This window comes from Muntiacus reevesi, chromosome 2 (assembly GCF_963930625.1).
Source record: "Muntiacus reevesi chromosome 2, mMunRee1.1, whole genome shotgun sequence".
NCBI classification, from domain to species: domain Eukaryota; kingdom Metazoa; phylum Chordata; class Mammalia; order Artiodactyla; family Cervidae; genus Muntiacus; species Muntiacus reevesi.
The window spans coordinates 194,657,673-194,679,107 of record NC_089250.1 but is presented as its reverse complement, the minus strand read 5'-3'; the positions used below and the strand labels follow the sequence as shown (position 1 = coordinate 194,679,107).

The 21,435-nt window shown below is 46.5% G+C and overlaps 1 protein-coding gene across 1 annotated transcript in view; it reads right to left on the bottom strand.

The window, feature by feature from the left end:
• Positions 1 to 8,160: 8,160 nt before the first annotated feature.
• Positions 8,161 to 21,435, bottom strand: part of XYLT1 (xylosyltransferase 1) — a 343,548-nt gene continuing 330,273 nt past the window's right edge. The window contains exon 12 of the mRNA XM_065924410.1: positions 8,161 to 14,662. Coding sequence (XP_065780482.1) covers positions 14,340 to 14,662 — 323 coding nt within the window. The 3' untranslated portion in view covers positions 8,161 to 14,339. The remainder of the gene's footprint in view (positions 14,663 to 21,435) is intronic.

Sequence of the window (21,435 nt, the reverse complement as noted above, 5' to 3'; positions counted from 1 at the left end):
TCACTAGAACTTGACTGTTCTTGCAGCCTGATTTCAGTTCAATCTCCACAACTGTGAGGAATACATCTTTGTTGTTTATAAGACATCCACTGTTATTCTGTTATAGCACCTTGAGCAAGGTAAGGCAATGTCCCAGAGGCTGAAGTTACATCCTGTGACTGCTATCATATTCTATTGGTTAGAAATGGTGCATTAGATATGGCTCACACTTAAGGGGAAGAGAAGTAAGTTCTACCTCTTGAAAGGAGGAGAGTTTGCAAACACATTTTGAAACCATCATCGAGCCCCTTAGAGCATCCTGTTCTTGTCCCTACGTTAGTACTTAGCAGACTGTGTTGTCACAGTCTGTCTCCCTCATTACTTCCCTAAGCTTCAGGATTGGTTTCCAATTACAATTATATTCCTAGATCCTACCACAGTCCCTTGCACAGTGCTTGGTAACCATCTATTTGTTCAAATGACTCAACGACCTGTTTTAGACGCACAAAATGTATGTGTGCATGCATGCTCAGTTGCTTCAGGCTCTTTGTGACCCTATGAACTGCAGCCCACCAGGCTCCTCTGTCAGGATTCCCCAGCAAGAATTCTGGAGTGGGTTGTCATACTCTCCTTCAGGGAATCTTCCCAACCCAGGGATTGAACCCGCATCTCCTGCATCTCCTACATGGCTGGCAGATTCTTTACTCCTGAGCCACCAAGGAAGCCCTCATAAAGGGTATAGATCAGTGCTTTTCAAAATTTCCTTGCATATACAACACCCAGGGGGAGCTATTAAAATGAGGATTCTGGTTCAGGAGGTCTGGGGAGGAGCCCGAGATGTTGTTTCCCTAACAAGCTCCTAGGTGATTCTGATGCTGTGCTTCATGGAGGGAGGGTCTAGATCACATGATCTTATTCCCAGACAAGCTTAATAATCTAGCTGGGAAGACACTTCATCCAGCAGGGCAGACTGGAGCCACCCACAAAGCAGTGCCAGCCCAGTTGTGGGCACGTCTACTGGGTGCTGGGCTCCGCCTCCTCCATCAGCCTAGGGTGAAGGAGGAGAAATTGGTAAAAGACAGTAAGGAAAGGTCTGCAGTACACAGCTAGGAAGGCGTCACTCATGTGCCGGGCAGAGGGGCTGTGAGGCATGAGCGAGGGCCAAAGGGAGCCTGGCTAAAGTGTCAGTGGGCAATGGCAGGTGATGAAGACCCCACCCTCACCTCAGAGAACTCAGAAACCCAGTCTGTCCTGTGTGATGGAAACACAAGCTTTGGCTGGAGGCAGGGTGATTAACATGATGATGTATGTATTGGGATATACCGTTCTCAGGGTTACATCTTAAGGAAAACAGGGTAGATCCAGAACATTGAGATGGTTTCTGTTAATACCTTCAGTTCAGTTCAGTTCAGTCGCTCAGTCGTGTCCGACTCTTTGCGACCCCACGAACAGCACGCCAGGCCTCCCTGTCCATCACCAACTCCTGGAGTCCACCCAAACTCATGTCCATTGAGTCAGTGATGCCATCCAGCCATCTCATCCTCTGTCGTCCCCTTCTCCTCCTGCCCTCAATCCTTCCCAACATCAGGGTCTTTTCAAATGAGTCAGCTCTTCACATCAGGTGGCCAAAGTATTGGAGTTTCAGCTTCAGCATCAGTCTTTCCAATGAACACCCAGGACTGATTTCCTTTAGGACTGCTTCTCAGCCTTTTGACTAAGATCAAGTGTAGTTAATACCTTAAAACTCACTTTTATCCTCATGGCTCTGATTTGAACAACGTGAGGCACTGGTATATATGTGTAAAGTCTCAAAAACGTGATATTTCTTCTTACTACATGAAGGGCTGACATAGCATAGGGTGATAATGATAATTCCCAACATTTGGGGAAAAGTTTCACAGATTTAATCTAGAGGTTCTCAACCTTGACTGCACATTAGAATCACCAGGGAGCTTTACTGATTACTGATGCATGGGTCCCACCTCCTGATTTAATTGGTCTAGAGTGTGGCCTGAGCAGCATTTAAAAACCCTTCCCAGGTAATTCTATTGTGTGGCCATTGTTGAGAGGCACCGAACTAACCTTACTTGAAACCTTGAGTAATAGGTGAGGCAGATAAGATTATCCTCTTCTTTTCTCTCTCTCACTTTCCATCTCTCTCTCTGTTTTCATCTTTCTCTCTCTCTGCCTCTGTTTTCTTTTCTTCTTCCCTTTCTTTTCCTTCCTTTCTTCCTTTCTTTGGGTTGGGAAGATCCCCTAGAAAAAGGAAAGGCTACCCACTCCAGTATTCTCGCCTGGAGAATTCCATGGACTGTATAACTCATGGGGTCGCAGAGAGTCAGACACGACTGAGTGACTTTCACTTTCACTTCAGTTTTCCTTTTTTCCCTCAAATTAAAAAGCTCTATCACAAAGTCAAGTGACTCGCTCAAAGTCACCAACCTATAAGCGGGAGGGTCAGAACTCAAACCCATGTTAGCTGTTTGTGCTTTTTCAATTTGCATCGGTGTTGCCTCGAGGTGGCCAATATTATGCCCATTACAAAGAAAGAGAAGCTGAGTGTGATGGTTGATTGTATATTTCCACTTAACTGGGCCAAGGGGTCTTGGTTACGTGGTTAAACATTGTTCTGGGCGTATCTTGAATAAGATCAATATTTCAATTGAGTGAATAAAGCACTCACCCTAATGTGGGTGGACCTCACTCAATCAGTTGAAGGTTTCAGTAGAATAAAAAGACAGACCCTCCTGCCAGTACGGGGAAAGCCTCCTGCCTGAATGCTTTGAGCTGGGACATCGGTTTCTTCCTTGCTTCAGTCCAGTACTGAGACATCAGCTCTTCTCGGGTTTTGAGTCACCAGCCTTTGGACCTGGAGCTACACCATCGACTCTCCTGCTTCTCAGGGCTTTGGACTTGGACTGCAACTCACATTATTAGTTCTCCTGGGTCTTTGGCTGGCTGACTGCTAATCTGCAGACTTAGCCTGTATAATCATGTGAGCCAATTACTTATAATAATAAATCTTATTTCTAATAGTAAATCTTATATTCTAGTAATATCTCCTATTGGAGAACATTGACACTGAGGGACGGAACAATTAGGTTTCTGGATAAAGATCAGACTTTGAGTTAGAGGATGGTTAGTGAGGGCTCCATGTCCCTTACATCCCTGACGTTCCTTCCTCTCCTGTTTCCAGTCTTTGAAGCTAAGTTTGGGCCAACACCCAAATTAGATGAACAAACCCTCGAGTCCTTGATGACAAGCTCAATGTCAGAGTCTGTGGATGCAGGCCATGAATAGTTTAGGTTGGAAAATAAAAGTTCGTAGAAAAGATTATACTTTACTGGAACCAAACCAAGAACATCAGTGTTCTTAGTTTTGAGTGATTTTTGATCCTGGGGTTCATCCAAGTTCTCCTTTGGACCCTTGTATCCTACCTGCCCACCATCCAACCCCAGTGAAATCAGCAGATGGTCATGATGTAATCTAGAGATGTTGAAAAGATTACTGTGGTGGTGAGGGAGATCTCAAAGATTTTAGAAAAAGAAAAAGCATTAGCTAAAGAATGGAGCCAAAGTGCTCAGACACCACTTGGCAGCCAGAGAATGTGTTAAATCAGAGCAATCGGGAGAGAAAAGTACTTTGAAGTAATTGTTGTTGAAGGTGCTTCCAGAGCTCATTCCTCTTAGGAGAAAACTGTCTGTCTAGAACTGAGGAGAATCTTACCTTTAGAGTTTTCTGTAGTTGTGGAGTGTGAGGTCCCGAGAGACTGGTCTCCAAAGAGGCGGTGGGACAAGAGATAATAGAGCATTTATGGGAGGGTTGCCTGAGGGCAGACAGACGAAGAGAAAGAGGAGAGAGAGGCCCGCACATGCCTGGAAGCAGGAGGTTGTGTGGGCAGGTGGCTGATAGGGATTTGGGGCTTTTGTGAATGGGAGCGTCTGATATTAAATTCTAAATCATTTGAAATACTCTCAGGCCATTTCTTACCTGAAAGCTTTGGCAAAATCTTCTGTTTACGTAGTCTGGCAGTAGTATTTTGGGGGAGTGATAGCTTGAGGTGCTTATTAGGGGGTGATATAGTGCAGAGAGAAGAAAATGTTTGTCTGATATTTTTGCTGTAAGCTTTTTAGCCACAAACATTTTTGCCGTGTAACTAGTTGACCATAAGACAATTTTGTTGTAAAAGAGAAAATAAGGAAAAGTAAAAGAAGGGCATTAAAAAGGACATATTGGAACATGAAAAATGAGTAAAAAAATTAAAAAGGCCTTATTGAAATATATTTGAATACATTTGAAATGTATTTAGATTCATGGCAATACTGTGCAAATAACTGATTTTATTTTGCCTGTTATATCTAAGCGCTTGTCTTCCAAGTTTTTCATTCATAGAATTTTATACTTTTTTTTGGCTTGTTGATGTGTCTCCTCATTTGGCATCACACATTTCTATTTTGATAAAATTCTTCATTAAGAGAGGCATCAGCTTCCAAATTCTAGGATGCAAATTTGCATCCGAGCTTTGAACCATGTTGAGAAAGCTCTTTGTTCTTGGCAGATTGTCACATGTCCACTGATAGACGTTCCAAAGTTCTATGGAAGGTGTGGATTCAACTCTGCACCTTCAGATCACTGGAGGAATTGCAAAGGACATTATCATTTTCTAGTACAGACTTTGCCCTGACTTTATATTCTCTCATTCACACGTCCAGTAAGTTTTACCGTAGTATTTTCTATCAAGTTCATATCCATAGTTATGTTCCACTATTTTAAGAGCGCCACACCTACTCATTACTGTACAGTCTATTATGAGGGCTAAGATTGATGGAATGCAAAAATGGGAGTCCTATGTCAATGGAGAAATGGAACCAAAACTGCCAACCAGTTATCTTTCAAAGCAAGATTGCCTTATGGCCAATTAGGTATGAGGCAAAAATGCTTTGCAACAAAGATGTTTATGGCAAAGATGCTTACAGGAGAAGTACCTAGAGTGGAAAAAAAGAATATACAGAATAGAGAAATGATATGTCAAATGAACCAATTTAGTGGAAGTAGATCCTCAGTGGTAGTTGAGCTTGAGCCTCCCCAGGAATCTCCAAAGACATTGGAGGTAATGCTGTGTTTCCCTATTTCAGGGCATTTGAACAATATCACTTGAATCTTAGAAGTCAGGGTGATACCATCTTATCATGAATAGAAGACATCAGGTCTCAAATAGAGAGCAATTGTTGTGACAGACAAAATGAAATGCCTCTAAAGAGATTATGGAAGTAGTAGCAGTCCTGTTCATTTATTCTTTCATCAAACACTGGGACATCATTTTATGTGTCAAGCCCCTCAATGTATGCTGAAAATATAGACATCAACCCTTGCCCTCGAGGAGCTTTACCTTTCGGTTGTGAAGGCAAGAGGAGCTGACATTTTTCGAGCTCCTCCTGTGTGTAGACAGTGGGCTTCGTATTTCACATGTGCTGTCTTTCTAAACTTCTCCCAACAGCTTTATGAGTAACTATTATCCCCATATAGATAGGTAAGTTGAAGCTCAGAGATGTTAGGGACCTTGACCCAAATCTGACCCAGCTAATCCATAATGAAATCTGTGTTTGGACACAGGACTATCTGACTCCAAACTCGGAGGAAGCGTCCTTATTTTGGCCAGGGGCATGGGAAAATTGGTAGGCATTCAGGCTCGATAGTGTATTTTAGAAGTACTCCCCATATTTGTCCTGAGTCCTATCCAGTCTGCCATGATGCCCATCAGTCTATTTGCTTTCACCTGGGTTAGCCGATGCTGTGTCCACCTCATCCCCATTTTTAGAATATTGCCACCAATTCAGCAAGACTCCATCACCTCATTATGGATGAGTTTGCTAGCACGGGGGATCTGGGTACCTGCTGCAGTGGCAGAGGAAAGACTGAGATCCCAGGAGGTCGATGTTACACAAACTCGGAGAAGATGTTGTTCTTTGCAGCTACACAGACTGTTTTTTTCATGCAAGTAAGAATCATTCACCATAATTAGCAAAGGGCAGTTACTTGGGTCTTTGAAATGAGTCCTGTGCCCAGGGTACAAGGAGAAAAGGAGAGATTCATCATATTGTCTCGACTAATTAAGTGAGGATGAAATCTGAACCATCTATATTTATTTAAAATGATTTGCTCAAGACCTGCCCAGAATCCTTCTCCTTGGGGAGATAGCTAGGAGCTGGGTGGAGACAATTTGGGCATTTGAAGAGCAGGAATGAAATGGACTGGCAAGCCGAGAATCCACCTGAGCCTGGAGTTGGCTGTGGCCAGTGGATGGACATCTGTTGTTTTTGTCTGTTCAGCACATCCTTGGGGGAAATGCTCCTCTTCCATTCTGACCATGTGATTGGAATGGGGCTGCCAATCACAGTTTCTTACCCAATCACCTGGCCACAGGGGTCGATACATGATCCAGACTCAGCCAATGACAGTGCCTTGTTTGCCTGGCCCCAGTGATTTGTTGGAGTCACTTCCTTTGGCAATGAGAACAAAGGACATAGATGTTTTTCTGCTGTGCTGCTTGAAGGCTAAGGAGTGATTTCTAGGGCCTCCTGTCTCTATCACATGGCGCCGGCTGTCTGTAGAGGGGAACAGAATCAAACTGGGAGCAGCAGAAATGGAGCAAAAGGGGACAAAGACTGTCAAGGTTCCAGTTCCCAGTCTTGAGTCTCCTGGAGAATCTCTCTTCCTTGTCCTTTGCATTTTAACTGTTTTCTTCTGCAATTTCAGGAGCCAATAGATTCCCTTGAGTTAGGCTACTGTTGGTTCCAAGTGAAAGAACTCTGACTAACACAGATAGGAACATCAAAAACCATATTTTGAGAGCATTTTCTTGTAAGAAGCTGGGGCAGCGTGCAGTTTCCCAGCAGATCAAATCAACTAAATATGGAGGCACAGGCTCAAGAGTCTCCAACACTTGACCTACCTCCTTTGGGTTCCAATTCTAATTTTCCACTCTTTTGATTCCACCTTAGGTAAGGGGTGAATTATTCTCAGTTTGGTCTCATTCTCAGAGACTCAGCTTAGAACCTGGCAGCCAGCCCTCCGGCCAGTTTCACCAAAGGCCCAGCTGCTTCCATGAGAAGTAAGAGTTTTAAGGCCTGTTGTCTACATAACCCTTGGAGCCACCAAAGGGACTGGCTGAGTGGGAGACACTGCAAAGACAATTTCCACTCCCACTTCAACTGGAGCAGCCCTCCTAGCACCGTTACTTTCATTTTATTCTATTGTTTTAAATTGAAATATTTAGTTGATGTATGTTAGTTTTAGGTGTACACAGAATTATTTGGCATTTGCATAATTATGAAGTGACCACCATACTAATTCTACTAACCACCTGTCCCCATCAAAAGTGGGGACATTACTGACCACATTCCTCATGCTCCAGGGCTTCCCTGGTGGCTGAGATGGTAAAGAATCTGCCTGCAATGTGGGAGACCTGGGTTTGATCCCAGGGTCAGAAAGATCCCCTGGAGAAGGAAATGGCAACCCATCCCAGTATTCTTGCCTGGAAAATTCCATGGATAGAGGAACCTGGCGGGCTATAGTCCATGGGATCGCAGAATCAGACATGACTGAGCGGCCATTTTCGCTTTCTTATGCTGTACATTACATCCCTGTGACTTATTTATTGTATAACTGGAGGTCTCTATCTCTTAATCCCCTTTACCTATTTCACCCACCCACGACCCCTCTCCCTTCTGGAACCCAGTGTTCTCCCCTGCCGGCTCCAATGTTCCCCCTTTTTTGGGGCACGTGGCACACAGGATTCTTGTTCCTGACCAGGGATGGAAGCTGCGCCCCCTGCAGTGGAAGCATGGAGTCCTAACTGCTGGACCCCAAGGCTTTTTATATAATGGGTTTAATGCACAATTTTGGGAGGAAATGCAGACTAGCTGTGTAGAGAAGAGGAAACGAAAACAGGTTTGCTACACAACCGGCCAGTTGGCTATAGAAAACATTTGCCACTTTAGATAGCAGTCTTCCTCGCTGTCATCTACATTGAGAGGTGACAGCAGGCTTGATCAGGGAGTGTGTGCACGCATCAGGATTTCCCAGGAGAGGTGGTCTCAGCATGAGGACAGTGCGAGGAGCGGGGAGAACACAGGATGGCATGAAAATGCAAGATATCATTGAAAAGTCACACACCTACTGTTCCATAAAGACAGTAATTTTTTTTTAATTTTAAAATTCTGCATCTGAAAACACAGTATGACAGAAAGCGTCTATATACACCTGCAGTGTTTTTGGTATGATACAGTATTCAATACATCCACTGTTTTCTGCAAAAGATTTTGCTTTGTCAGACAGAAACAAACTCCCCTAGACAAAAAAATACAGCTAAGGCACAATTTTGTTGTTATTTTTCTGCTAAATGAAAAGACAGAAAAGGTGCAAAAATGGGCGGGTAGTGCAATTGTTTCCGAGAATCACATTCTACTGTGAGGAAAAGCATTCGGATGATTGGAATTTGATTACTGGTCAATTTCAGATAGTTCAATATCTCTTAAAATACTCCTTTAAATAAATAGCAAAATATCTACATCTTTCAGTGTGTGCCATTTGAATTCTCTCTTTTTTTTTTAAAACTTTATTTACAGAGTCTCTCTTTTTTTTTTAAAATCAATACATTACAAAATATTTCTGTACAGTTTTATGCATATTATGATCTATAACAAAATAGTTATTTTTAAAAACTATATCACCACATGTCTTTGAAAAACAATGAAGGGGACGGTAATAACTTATTGTGAGGCCTCTAAAAAAATACCCAAATGCTATTGACAACATAGTAATACCAAAAAAAGAGACAAAGGACGACAAAGACGATTGAGCTCAATTCCAGTGAATTTCCTATGAAAACCCTGGGGTTCTTTGGCCTCCATCAGCCCTGGAGCGATGGCCGGGAAAAGGAGGGACTCTGAAAGTAGGGAGAATGTGATCCCTTTGAGAACATGACCATCCACTGGGAATATTAAATGCTATCACTTTCCAGGCAGGAAGGACGAAGAGATAAATTGAGAAACTCTGCTGATTTACCCTTGAATGAAGTACATAAGTCACCAAGTCTTTGGGGGAGGGGGAGGATTGGAAAGCCCACGTTGGCATCCTGCCGGTAATTAAACCAGCCTATCGACAGCGGCATTATGCTCCAAGAGAGTGCTTTGGGAGTCGGCTGAGGTTTAGACGAGCACCCAAGCTTTCATTTTACCCATAGGAAAAATAGAAGGATATTTTTCTTCAAGACGACACATAGAAGCCATTTCTACCACATCTGCAAGCTACAGATTGGCAGCCCCTGGCTTAGGAGGTTGCTCCGAAAGCTTCAAGATGCTCTTTTCTCTTGGATGTTGGTAGAAATGGGAGAGAGAGGGCAGTCAGCTCTCCAAAAATAATTTTAAGGCCACATTTAAAAACGGAGAAACCTAAGGCTTTTGGGGGTGGGAGTTGGTGTGGAGGAAGGAGAGGATAAGGGAGGCAAGTGAGGAATGGAGAGGATGTAGTTAGGAGGTGGCAAGACAAAGAACCTGCTTTCCCATGGGGTCTGTAGGCAGAGGCGGATGGAGTATTCCCAGCCAAGGGGAAGGGGAAGAGAGAGGGCTTCCATCTCCCTGCCTGGGGCTTGGCAAGGACAGAACCAACGACAACGTGAGGGGTAGATTCAGGTGGCACGCGGAAGCCCTCAGTCTTAAGAGGGGTCTGTACAGTATCTTGTTTGCCAGGTTAAAAAAAAATAATACTTCTGAGAGAGACACAGAGAGAAGAGAGAAGGAGAGACACAGAGAGAGAATTTGCATAGATTATACATTCAGCTCCAGCAGATTTTGGACACCTTTATTCCTCCCCCTCCTCCCCCAAGGTAAACTTCTCAGCAGACACATGAGGTAGCGCCTGTGGTTGACCCATGGGCAAAGTAAGGTAGGTGAGGCAAAAAGCAGAGAGGACCTCCCGTGAACACAGCTTCCAAAGATGCTTCCAGACACGTGGCAAGGTGGTCGCTAAAACCCGGGATCTGAAGTGAGCCGGGCTATTTGACATGCCAACCTCTCCCCATGAACAATTTCCTGGACATCTCCGCCTGGTGTGATGGAATTCTGGAAGGTGGGGACTGGGCCATGTGGACCTCCTTGATGTTCAAGGGGCAGCTCTCGAGGTCAGCGAATCCTGTTTCATCTTCCCTTCAGTATAAATTGTCTTGAGATCAGGAGAGCTCAACAAGCCAGATCTCACGGGACACTTCTCCTCTGAGGGACCATTTCTTCGGGATGGGAATGACTAGGAAGAGGCCCTCATTCCCTTCAGAGTTCCACATAAGCTATTATTCTTGCCCCTTCCCAATGCTGGCCTTTCCCCCTCCACCAGGATGACATCTAACCTCCTTTTAAACACCTCTCCATCGTGCACAGGCTGAACTGTGGACCGAACCTTTTGCCTTCACTCTGGTAAAAACAAAACTTGCCAATGTTTGAAAATCAGATTTCCTATAAAAATATGGATTTTTGGCTTCTCTTACCAAATTAGATGGTTCTGCTGCACCATGCCTGTATTCTCACTCGCAGCTTCAGACTGGAAGGGAGATGCAGCCGCAGTTTTTGCCTGTGTAAGGTGCACACTTGCAGACCACATCCCCACCATTCCCTCTTGTCTGACACCAGCTGCTTCATTCATCTGTGCTCGTGTCCTGGACTGCGTAACCATGGGCGACCCCTGCCAGAGGGTGTGGCTTTGACCTGGAAGGCCTTTGCCAACAGCTGTTTCTAGTATATCCCCCTTGTGCTGTGGGGGGCGCTTGGGTCCTGCAACCCCAGTGAATGGGGCTATGAAAGGGGTCTTTGCTCAGGCCCCCACACCAGCTGCTACCGCTCTCCTCTCTTGGGGACCCTCTTGGCAAAGAGATCGAGGTTCCAGCCAGGGTTCTCCTTGCACCTACAAACTGAAGAACCAGAAGGAAGCACAGTCCCCCAATCCTGGCCTGTGCCCAGAGCAGCTGTCAACTGCCCTTTTCGGGGAACTGACTCAAACCTCAGCTCCACTGGCATTTTGAAAGTTCAACAATGGCAAATGAAGGCAGAGGGACCCCTGGTCAGATCAGAAGGGCCTTTTTCCAAAGGGAGGAGCACAAATACTTCTTAGAATGTGAGAGTCTTAGGAACGGCTCCGCCCTCCTTGGAGACAGACTGCTTTGCACTGGGCCCGGGAAGCAGAGTTGTCTGCCTCCTGGGTGTGGCTTCTGCCTGACCATCACAGGGCTGAGTGGGAAACTGGACAAAGTATCACAGCTTATTGGATGCATCCTTCTCCCCCAAACCCACATCCCACCTCTCAAGCCCCCTAAAGTCCAGGGATCTGGTCAGCGACTCAGTCACACTCTTCTAAATTCTAAAAGAATTTCCAGGGGACCACGTTCTCAGCTTTTGAAACCCTCAGGCAGTCACAGCTCACGGCTGCCTGACCAATGGCCTTGAACTGATAAATCATTCTCAGGTAGACAATAAAAATGAGTTAAACTATCTCCCCTGGGAAAACATCACCTTGGCTCAAATCACCATGGGCTTTGTTTGAAATTCTCCCTTTTCCCCTTAAAGCCAAATGTAACATCTTCAAAGCGGTTCTCTGATTCAAAAACAGAAGATGTTGAGGAATATCCCGTGTGACTGCTCAGCTTCCCAATTTCCTGGTGGTCAGCGGGGGGTGAGGACCGGGCTGGGGATGGGAGGGGACCGTCCCTAGAGTAATAAGTCAGCTCTGCCATTTCTCCACGTGTTCCCAATGGAACAGGAGTCAGCAACGTCAGGGTGCAGGAGGGGCCTCGTTGAGGAGTCTGCAGGCTCATGCTGTATACAGGGCAGAGCTCCCACAGCCACCATAAGTGATGCACAGAGTCCTAGCTGCCTGGCCAGGAGGTGCAAGGCTGGCTTCCTGGGCAGCTTCCCCAGGCTCCAAGGGTCCTTGGACAGCAGAGGCTGGGGGCAGAGAGAGGATGTGACACAGGCCTCCAGGCTCCCAGCAAGCTTGCGGAATCACGTGGCAATCATGGGGCTTTCTGAGAAAGCCATGCCAGGTCCCTGCCCCTGGGTTCTCCTGGCCTGTCTCACCACCCCCACCACCCTTTCCCTAAAATTGATCTCTTCTGCTCCCGGGCATGGGAGAAGCTTGCTCTCCCTCTGTTCTCTGGCCACAGGGAGGCCCATGGTTAGACTGGCTGTGGGAGGATGGTGATGGAGACGTGCAGATGGCCCAAGCTCTGCAGCCGGATGGTCATCCTCCACAGGTCGCAGGCCTGTTGCGTCCCTGTGCTGGGGGCCGGTGGCGGGGACGGCTCAGGAATTCCAACACCCCCAGGGTTGGAGAGCTAACTCCACCCTGCATGAGGAAAAGCGAGGTACCGGTGTTCCCAAGGGCACCCCACTTTCAGCCCATGGACATTGCTGGTTGAAGCATTTCCCTCATGGTGTCCAACTCCCTAGCTTTCCACTGAGGACATGGAGGATGGAGGGCAGATAGAGAGAGGCAGACAGAGATAGGTAGGTAGATAGATGGATACATAGAGAAAGCAGGAAGGAGATAGACATGAGGGGCTGGGGGAACTAGAAGGGCTAGAGGAGGGGGCCTTTTGTGAATAAAGGCAGCTTCAGTTAGTAAGATAACATAATTGACAAGCTGCAAAAACAGCACCTACTAATTAGTCATTGACTAAAACATATAAATAATAAATATCTAAAGTGTCCCTTCTCTGTATCCTCCATGGCCCACAGGACATCCTGCCTTGCAGGGGTGGGGTGGGGCGAGTAGGGGGCGACAGCTGACAGTTCACTGGGAGCAATCGGCAGTACCTTCAAAGCCACATTGGAGAGAAATCCAACGAGGATCAGCTCTCCTGGGAAAGGACAGTGTACCCAAGGCTGGGACTTCTCCAAGGGAACCCTGTCCTTTGGGGGAGGGTGGGATCAGTGGAGGATGGGGTTCTCAGGGAGGGATCGCTGGATGAGCAGGGCGACCCCCCAACGGGCACATGGCAAGGAAACCCTTTGGGTTTCTAGTAACTCAAGCAATTTGAATAATGCTATTCTTTAGGTTTTAAACAACCAGATACTCAAAGCTTTCCACTTTCACACTGCATGTCAGATGGGCCAGTTGGCACCTCGGACAAGAAAGGCCATGAATTTAAAAACTGAATCTGAAATGCTTTTTCCTCACTGTGAAAAGTGTTCCACGTGGTTTGGTTGCTCCCAGCAGCACCGAAGACGCATTTCACAAAGTTCCGAGCACCTGACCTCAGAACGAAGGGCTCAGGCAGGTGAGGGGTATTGCTGTTCTGACCAGCTCAGGAGTTTTGCTCCCAGCGATCTCTATGAGGTTCATGGCCATGGTCCCCCAAAGTTCCCACTGTCAAAGCCCAGAGGGGTCATGGTCTTGGTCTCCTGGCCCATGAATGGCTGGGGGGCTTAATGCTAGCCTCAGACTCATGAGCATCACCCCATTTCTGCCTCGAGAGAGGGTGGACGTCTGGGTGCCCAGAACGTCTGGCAGTGACACTTTGGTTGGACTTTGGCCAAGTCACATCACAAGGCTCTCCTGCTCATCTAGTTACTAAAGGAGGATGGCTGAACCCAAGAAGGGTTGGTGGGAGGCTCAAAGCGACGCCCCCCCCAAACTCTGCCAAGCCCACTACCTCGCTGGGAATGAGCCCATGGATGTGACTTTCCTGTCCTGTCACTTCAAGGCTGGCACAAGGGCTTCCTGGCCCAGAGGAGCAGGAAGGGCAGGACTGGAGATCAAACCCCCGCTCTGGGCACTGCTTCCCAAACTAGCTTCTGCAGAGCCCTTGGGTTCTGAAGAGGTACCTTAGGAGATGCCCTTGGCAAAGGGACTGTCCAGTGGGCTGAGCTATGAGATAGAATCTCACACCCTCAGCTTCCACCAAAGCAGCCTGGACTTTTTCCGTAGCTTGAACCTCCACCTATGACTCAGTAAAACAAATACTCTGCTGCTCAATAGAAAAGTTTGGGAGTCACTTATCTGGGGGGGAGGGAAGGAGTCATGTCATTGAGGGGGAAGACAAGGAACCTGTAGGACTCGAGGATCAACCAGAAGAGGTAAGACCACCATGGTGCTGGGACCAAGCCACTGACGTCCCCAGTAGCCAGCCTGCAGGGTGCAGGTGGTTGGCAGAAACTGCCTTGGCCTCCACACCTTCCTTCTTCATCATCCTATGGCCAGGAGAGCCCCTCTCACCAAAGGCCGCCCCAGGGGTGGGAGGTCAGGGTCTGGGTCCCACCGGCCATCTGGCTTCTTTCCCTTTGAGATCCGCGGGGGTCCCCACGTGCCCAGTGCTACCTGAGCCGGCCGTCGGGTTTGACCGCCCCCAGCTCCGACTTGGGGTCAGGGCTGAAGGAGCTCCAGGCTGTCTGGCTGCAGGTCTGCATGACCGGGCAGGCGCTGGGGCCCGTGGCACAGATGTCCATGGCGGTCCACATCCCGCCCACCAGCGAGTCCAGCCAGCGCTCCAGCGTGGCGCCGGCGGAGGCCGCGTTCCGCCGAGCCTGCTCCACCTGGGCGGGGTTGATGGGTAGGCTGAGGACGGGGTTCAGGCTTTGGAAGCTCTGCTCCATGTAGGCGCTGCGGAGGGGCCCATTGTGCAGCCTCAACGCCTCCTCTGAAAGTCAAAGGCAACAATGACATCAGTAGACGAGCCACGGACAGGTAACTTACTACTGCGTGCCTGGCACCATGCTGGGCACCCCACGGCACTGTCCCGTTCATGGGACAATCTCATGAGGAAGTCCTTTGAGAAATCCCATTGTACAGACAAAGAAATTGAGCCCACGAGGACATTCCTTCAAGAGGTCCGAGCCCACTTTGTGTGGCCCATTCATTCATCCATTCAGCATGTATTTATGGAGCCCCTACTACAGCCCCTGATGGCTCAGATGGTAAAGTGTCTGCCTGCACTACAGGAGACCCGGGTTCAATCCCTGGGTCAGGAAGATCCCCTGCAGAAGGAAATGGCAACCTACTCCAGTACTCTTGCCTGGAAAATCCCATGGGTGGAGGAATCTGGAAGGCTACAGTCCATGGGGTTGCAAAGAGTAGGACACAACTGAGCGATTTTGCTTTCTTTCTACTATAGTCCAGACAGTAATTCATCCAACACATATTTACTAAACATCTGCTATCTGCAAGGCATTCATTCATTCATTTATTTGATGCAGATATATTAAGTGCCAGGTTCTATTCTGTGGTAGAGCAAACCAATGATGATGATAAAGAAACAAGCAAATAAATAAGGTCATCCCCAAACTGATAAAGGTCATGAAAGGAATTAATGGGGTGTGTTGAGTCAGAGCAGGGGCTTGATAAACTAAGGCCCTTGGGCCAAATTTGGCCCACCACCTGTTGTTGCAAATAAATTTTACTGGAACATGGCTATGCCCATTTGGACACATATTGTCTATGGCTGTTACCACAGCACAGCTGAGTAGTTGTGATAGAAATTTTACATGGCCCACAAAGCTGAAAAATTTACTATCTAGCCCTTTACAGTAAAAACTTGCTGATGCCTGGGTTGGAGAGTGACAAAGTGTTTATCTTAGATGGGATGGGCAGAGAAGACCTCTCCGAGGTGGTGGTATCTGAGCTGAGAGCTGATTCACGTGAAGGAAGGAGCTACACACAGATCCTGGAGAAGAGAATTCTAGGTTTTGGAAACAGAAAGTATTAAGCCTCACTGAGCACCTTTCTCCAAATCACACAGGTAATGAGAGTTGGAGCCAAGGTTTGAGCCGGGGTCTGTGGACCTCAAAGCCTGGAGCGGAGTCCTGCACTTGGCTGCTGGATGTCCACCGTGAGCTCTCTATAAGATAGGGACTTCTCCTTTCGTCCAAGGTGTAGTGCACGAATGGACCACAGCAAGGAGTCCTGGGGAGCCCAAAGTTTGGACCAGAGTTGGGTAGGTGGGAGGTCCAACTGGCTTCTGAAACAGCTCTGCCTTGCTCTCAGGCCAGAGCACGGGGACCACAGTAAGGCTGCCTGGGTTTGAATCCCCACGTCTCGCACACTAGGCATCTGACTTCTTCCTCATCAATAAAAATGGGTAGAGAACTAGTACCTTCCTTGCAGCTTTGTTTGTGATGATTAAGTATGCTGATTCATGTGAGGTGCTTAAAATGCCACCCAGCATATTTGAAGTATTCAGGAAAGTTTAGCTAGGACTATTATTATTGGCATTATTAGTATACAACACACACACACACAAAACTATAGGGCTGGTTTTTATCATCCCCATTTTACAGATGAGGAAACAGAAGCAGCTATAGATTAGGTCTGGAGTTAAATCCAGGGCTGGCTGACTCCAAAGCCAGAGCATGTCATTGTAAACACAGTAAATAAACCCATACATCCACAGGAAGTTAAAATGGTGCTTTTCATTTTTACTTTATTTTTCCATCTGGGAGCTAGTCTTTTGCAGAGTTGGTTCCTCAACTGCAAAATGGGGATACTTACCCTTCCAGTAAATAGACTCACAAGACTGGCACGAGGCTTGGGGAAAAGCCCATGTGGTTTGTAAAGTAACATATGAACAAGAGAGACACTGACAGTTTCCCAGGGCTTAAGATGGGGAAGCAGAAAATATAGATATTTGGGCTGACAAAAAGAAGCTAGATATCTCTGTTTTGAGGAAGCTCCCTCTCATGGCTTATTTCATTGCTAATTACAAGAATATATTTTCAAGAAAGACTGGATAACGATTCTGGTAAGTCAAGTTTCACCAAATCAGGTTTTGCTATAGACGAGCTCACTGGGATTAGAAGAAACTTCCTTATAAGACAACGCAGCATTCAGATGACAATGCTTCCTCTTTACTTCAAAGTGGCTGTCGCTCTTGGAGACAACCAGGAGAACCTGGATCATCAGAAGGTTATTTTCTAATATGTGCGGTCCTGAGTGAAGAAGAAAGATAGTGTATATATGCCTGCCCTTCAAAAAGCAATGAGAAAACTAGTTGAATTAAAAATATGCCTTGCCCTGAGGAAACCATAATTGACAAAGACTCATGTACCCCAATGATCACTGCAGCACAATTAACAATAGCTAGGACATGGAAGTAACCTAGATGTCCACTGACAGATGAATGGATAAAGAAGCTGTGGCATATATATATATATATATACAGTGGAATTTCAGCCATAAAAAGGAACACATTTGAGTTAGTGCTAATGAAGTGGATGAACCTGGAGCCGATCATACAGAGTGAAGTCAGTCAAAAGAGAAGAACAAATATCGTATATTAACGCAAATATATGTAATCTAGAAACATGACACTGATGAACTTATTTGCAGGGCAGCAGTAGAGATGCAGACATAGGGAACAGACTTGTGGACACAGAGGGATGAATGGAGACATGTACCCTACCATTTGTAAAATACATAGCCAGTGGGAACTCGCTATATGACTCACGGAACTCCAACCAGGGCTCTGCGACAACCTAGAGGGGTGGGACAGTGTGGGAGGTGGGAGGGAGGTTCCAGATGGAGGGGTCACATGCATACCTATGGCTGATTCACGCTGATGTGCGGCAGAAACCAACACAGTATTGTGAAACAGTTATCCTTCAATTAAAAGTAAATTTTGAAAAAGGAAAGGCAAAAACATGTGCCTTGACATATCCCCTGAGAAAACCATAATTCAAAAGGATACAGGTACCCAGTGTTTACTGCAGCGCTATTCACAATAGCCAGGACGTGGAGACAACCTACATGTCCAACGACAGACGGACGGATAGAGAAGATGTGGTGTATATATGTATGTACAACTCAACTACAAAAGGAAAAAAAATGGGTCATTTGTAAAGATGGAGATGGACCTAGAGTCTGTTGTACAGAGTGAAGTAAGTCAGAAAGAGAAAAACAAATACTGTATATTAACGCATATATGTGGCATCTAGAAAAAGGGTACAGATGAACCTATCCCCAGGGCAGGAATAGAGATGTAGGCATAGAGAATGGACATGCAGACACCAGGAGGGTGGGGAAGATAAAGTGAAAGTGAAGTTGCTCAGTCCTGTCCGACTCTGCGACTCCATGGACTGTAGCCTACCACGCTCTTCCGCCGTCCGTGGCATTTAAAGGTGGGACTAATTGGGAGATGATGATTGACACATATACATTACCATATGTAAAACAGATAGCTAGTGGGAACCTGCTATAAAGTGCAGGAAGTTCAGGCTGGTCCTCTGTGATGACCTAGAGAGGTGGGATGTGGGGGTGGTAGGTGGAGGGAGGTCCACAAGTGAGGGGATATAGGTATACCTACAGCTGATTCACTTCACAGTACAGCAGAAACTAACACAACATTGAAAGCAATTATACTCCCATAAAGAAAAAAAACTATACAAGAAAGTCATTCCTTCAGTTCCCAATGCCCCAGGAAGCTGGGGGGCTGGACTCTGTGTTTCGGAGGCAGACAGGTGGGAGAAAGCAGAAAAGCATGCATGAAGCACGTGTCCTGTCTTGCTATATTTAGCAGAGCCTCTCTATTTCAAGTTCATTAATAAGTCCGACTCTTGCCCATTTCTCCCTGATACCCACCACAGGGTGGGCAGCTCCTGCCCCCATCTCAGCAGAGATTGCGAAGATGAGAAGCTGGGGATCGGGGAGACACCCGAACTGAGAAAAGGCAGGACTTGCAAAGTGAAAAGAGCAATTAACAAACATTTGAACACTGGGAATCAAATATTGTGGTTGGTGCAGAAAACCCTTATGAAAAATGAGGTTAATGTGGGAAATGCTATTATAGCATCAGCCCGCGATGCTCGCCTCTCTAATTAAATTTCCCTCAATTCCACCTCATCAGATTTCTTGAGATTACCAGGGACGCATCAATAGCAAATTACTCTTGATGAATCATTTTACAAATTGCATTGCTCCCACCTTCTTGTTCCCTGTCACTGGAACATCATTAACAGATACAATTACCGACAACAGGGGGGCTGCTCCCAGTGGGATAAAATGACCCCTGGCTCATCCCGGGCATGGGTGGGAAGAGCCTTGTTGTCTTTAGAAACCCCAGGAGGAAAAGACTGGAAAAATCGGGACCCTATGCATGGCCCTGGGCCATTTTACTGAGGTAGGATGGATTCAGGGCCATTCTTGTTCTAGATGTATTGAAAGCAGAGAGGAGATGGTCACTTCCATGCCTCTCCTCTATGTCTGGCTTTGGGAACCCTTAGTGATGCTAAGAATGTGAGCTTCTTCAGGGGGACACTCAAGGCCCCAAAGTGGATGGTCTCTGGCCCAGCTAGTTCTGGAGGGACTGTCTTTTGCCTGTTTCATGGGGGAGGTCCAAAACATGAGGTCCAAATCTTTCTGCTTGTTAGCACAGAAATTTGGCGGAAACTGACAGACTTCACATCAACACCCCCTTTATAGGACTCCAAGTGCCCTTCCCCATATATATATCCTTCTCTCCTTGTGTCACTAGCTAAGTGACACCCAGCCCAGAGCTCTTTTTAGCTAACAGAGACTATGAAGCGCTCCTTGCTTCTGGGTTTGTGATCTGTTAGATGGAGATGGACAATTTCAAACACCCAGAGACCTAGAAATCCTGTCTCTAGGACTCTGTGTTATGGAAGTATTTTCATGGGCACATACTGTTTTAGGTTCAAGAATCATCTTTGCAGTGTTATCTGTAACAACAACAATAAAAGAGGGTGTGTGTCCACCAAGGTGGGAGACAGACTGTGGATCCTAAACTCAAAGGAATACTAGGCAGCTGGTAGTTTTACAAATATTGACTCGAAAGTGAAAAAAAGCAAGTTTTACTACAAAGTGTATCATTCCACTTTTCAAAAAATGATGATATCTTTGTGATTTATTTTGTATTTGAAAGTGAAAGCCGCTCAGTCATGTCTGACTCTTTGTGACCCCATGGACTACACAGTCCATGGAATTCTCCAGGCCAGAACACTGGAGTGGGTAGCCGTTCCCTTCTCCAGGGGATCTTCCCAATCCAGGGATACGACCCAAGTCTCCCGCACTGCAGGCGGATTCTTTACCAGGGAAGCCCAAGAATACTGGAGTGGGAAACTTATCCATTCTCCAGTGGATCTTCCCGACCCAAGAATCGAACCGGGGTCTCCTACATTGCAGGCAGATTCTTTACCAGCTGAGCTACCAACACCGAGAAACGTCTAGAAGGATGCACACTGGACTCTTGACAGTGGCCACTCCAGGGGGTGGAGCTGAGCATGGAGGAAGACCTGTGAGTTGTGAGTGCCTGCGTGCATGCTGAGTCGCTTCAGTCGTGTCCAACTCTTTGACCCCATGGACTGTAGCCCATCAGGCTCCTCTGTCCATGGGATTCTCCAGGCAAGAATACTGGAGTGGGTTGCTGTGCCCTCCTCCAGGGGATCTTGCTGACCCAGGGGTTGAACCCACGTCTCCTACATTGCAAGTGGATTCTTTACTGCTGAGTCACTGCGGGAGCAAGGAAGATGGTCCCCATGATAAAAGAAAGAGGAAAGGAGGGGAAATAGGAAAATAAAAGAAATCCTTTTGGGGAAAAAAAGAAAAAAGGCAGACATGCTAGGAATCTGACACCCCTCTCCCTGACTCCCTCATCCTGAATTTCCTATTAATAATTCCCATCATTTCTTCATAGCTTTCTACTGAAATGTGAATAATGAAATAACATATTGTTGGCTTGGCCAGTTTTTGAACTTTAAATACATGCACTGTAATTATTATATTCACTCCCGCTCCAAAGTTCTGTCCTAGACACTTGTCCAGATCAGCATGTGGAGTGTTCCTGCATTGGGTTCCCTGCTGCACACACTTTCGCTGTCAGAACAGACCACACTGATGGCCCATCAGATGTCGGACATCTGGATCGGTTCAGGTTTGCTGCTATTATGAACAACTCTGCTGTATTTCTGCACAAGCCTCTACCTCGGGTGGAATGTCTGTGTGGTATGTATCTATGTTCAACTTTACCAGCAAATGCTAAAGCATTTTCCAAACTCATTTTATTACGTGGTTCTCCCACCAGGACATACGTCATTCTTCATTGCGTGCGAGCTCAGTCATGCCTGATGCTTTGTGGGCCCCTGGACTATATAGCTCATGAGGCTTCTCTGTTCATGGAATTTTCCAGGCAAGAATACTGGAGTGGGTTGCCATTTACTCCTCCAGGGGATCTTCCTGACCCAAGAATCGAACCCGCATCTCTTGTGTCTCCTGCCTTGGCAGGCAGGTTCTTTACCAACTGTGTCACCTGGGAAGCTGGTGGCTTCCAGGACAGACATGGATGGTTATTATTCTCCAACTTGACCATCAGATAATGTTGTCTCAACTTCAAACATGTCCTACCACGGCGGATGTGAAGTAGAATCTCTTTTTGATTTGAATTTGCATTTCTTTCATTACTCATGA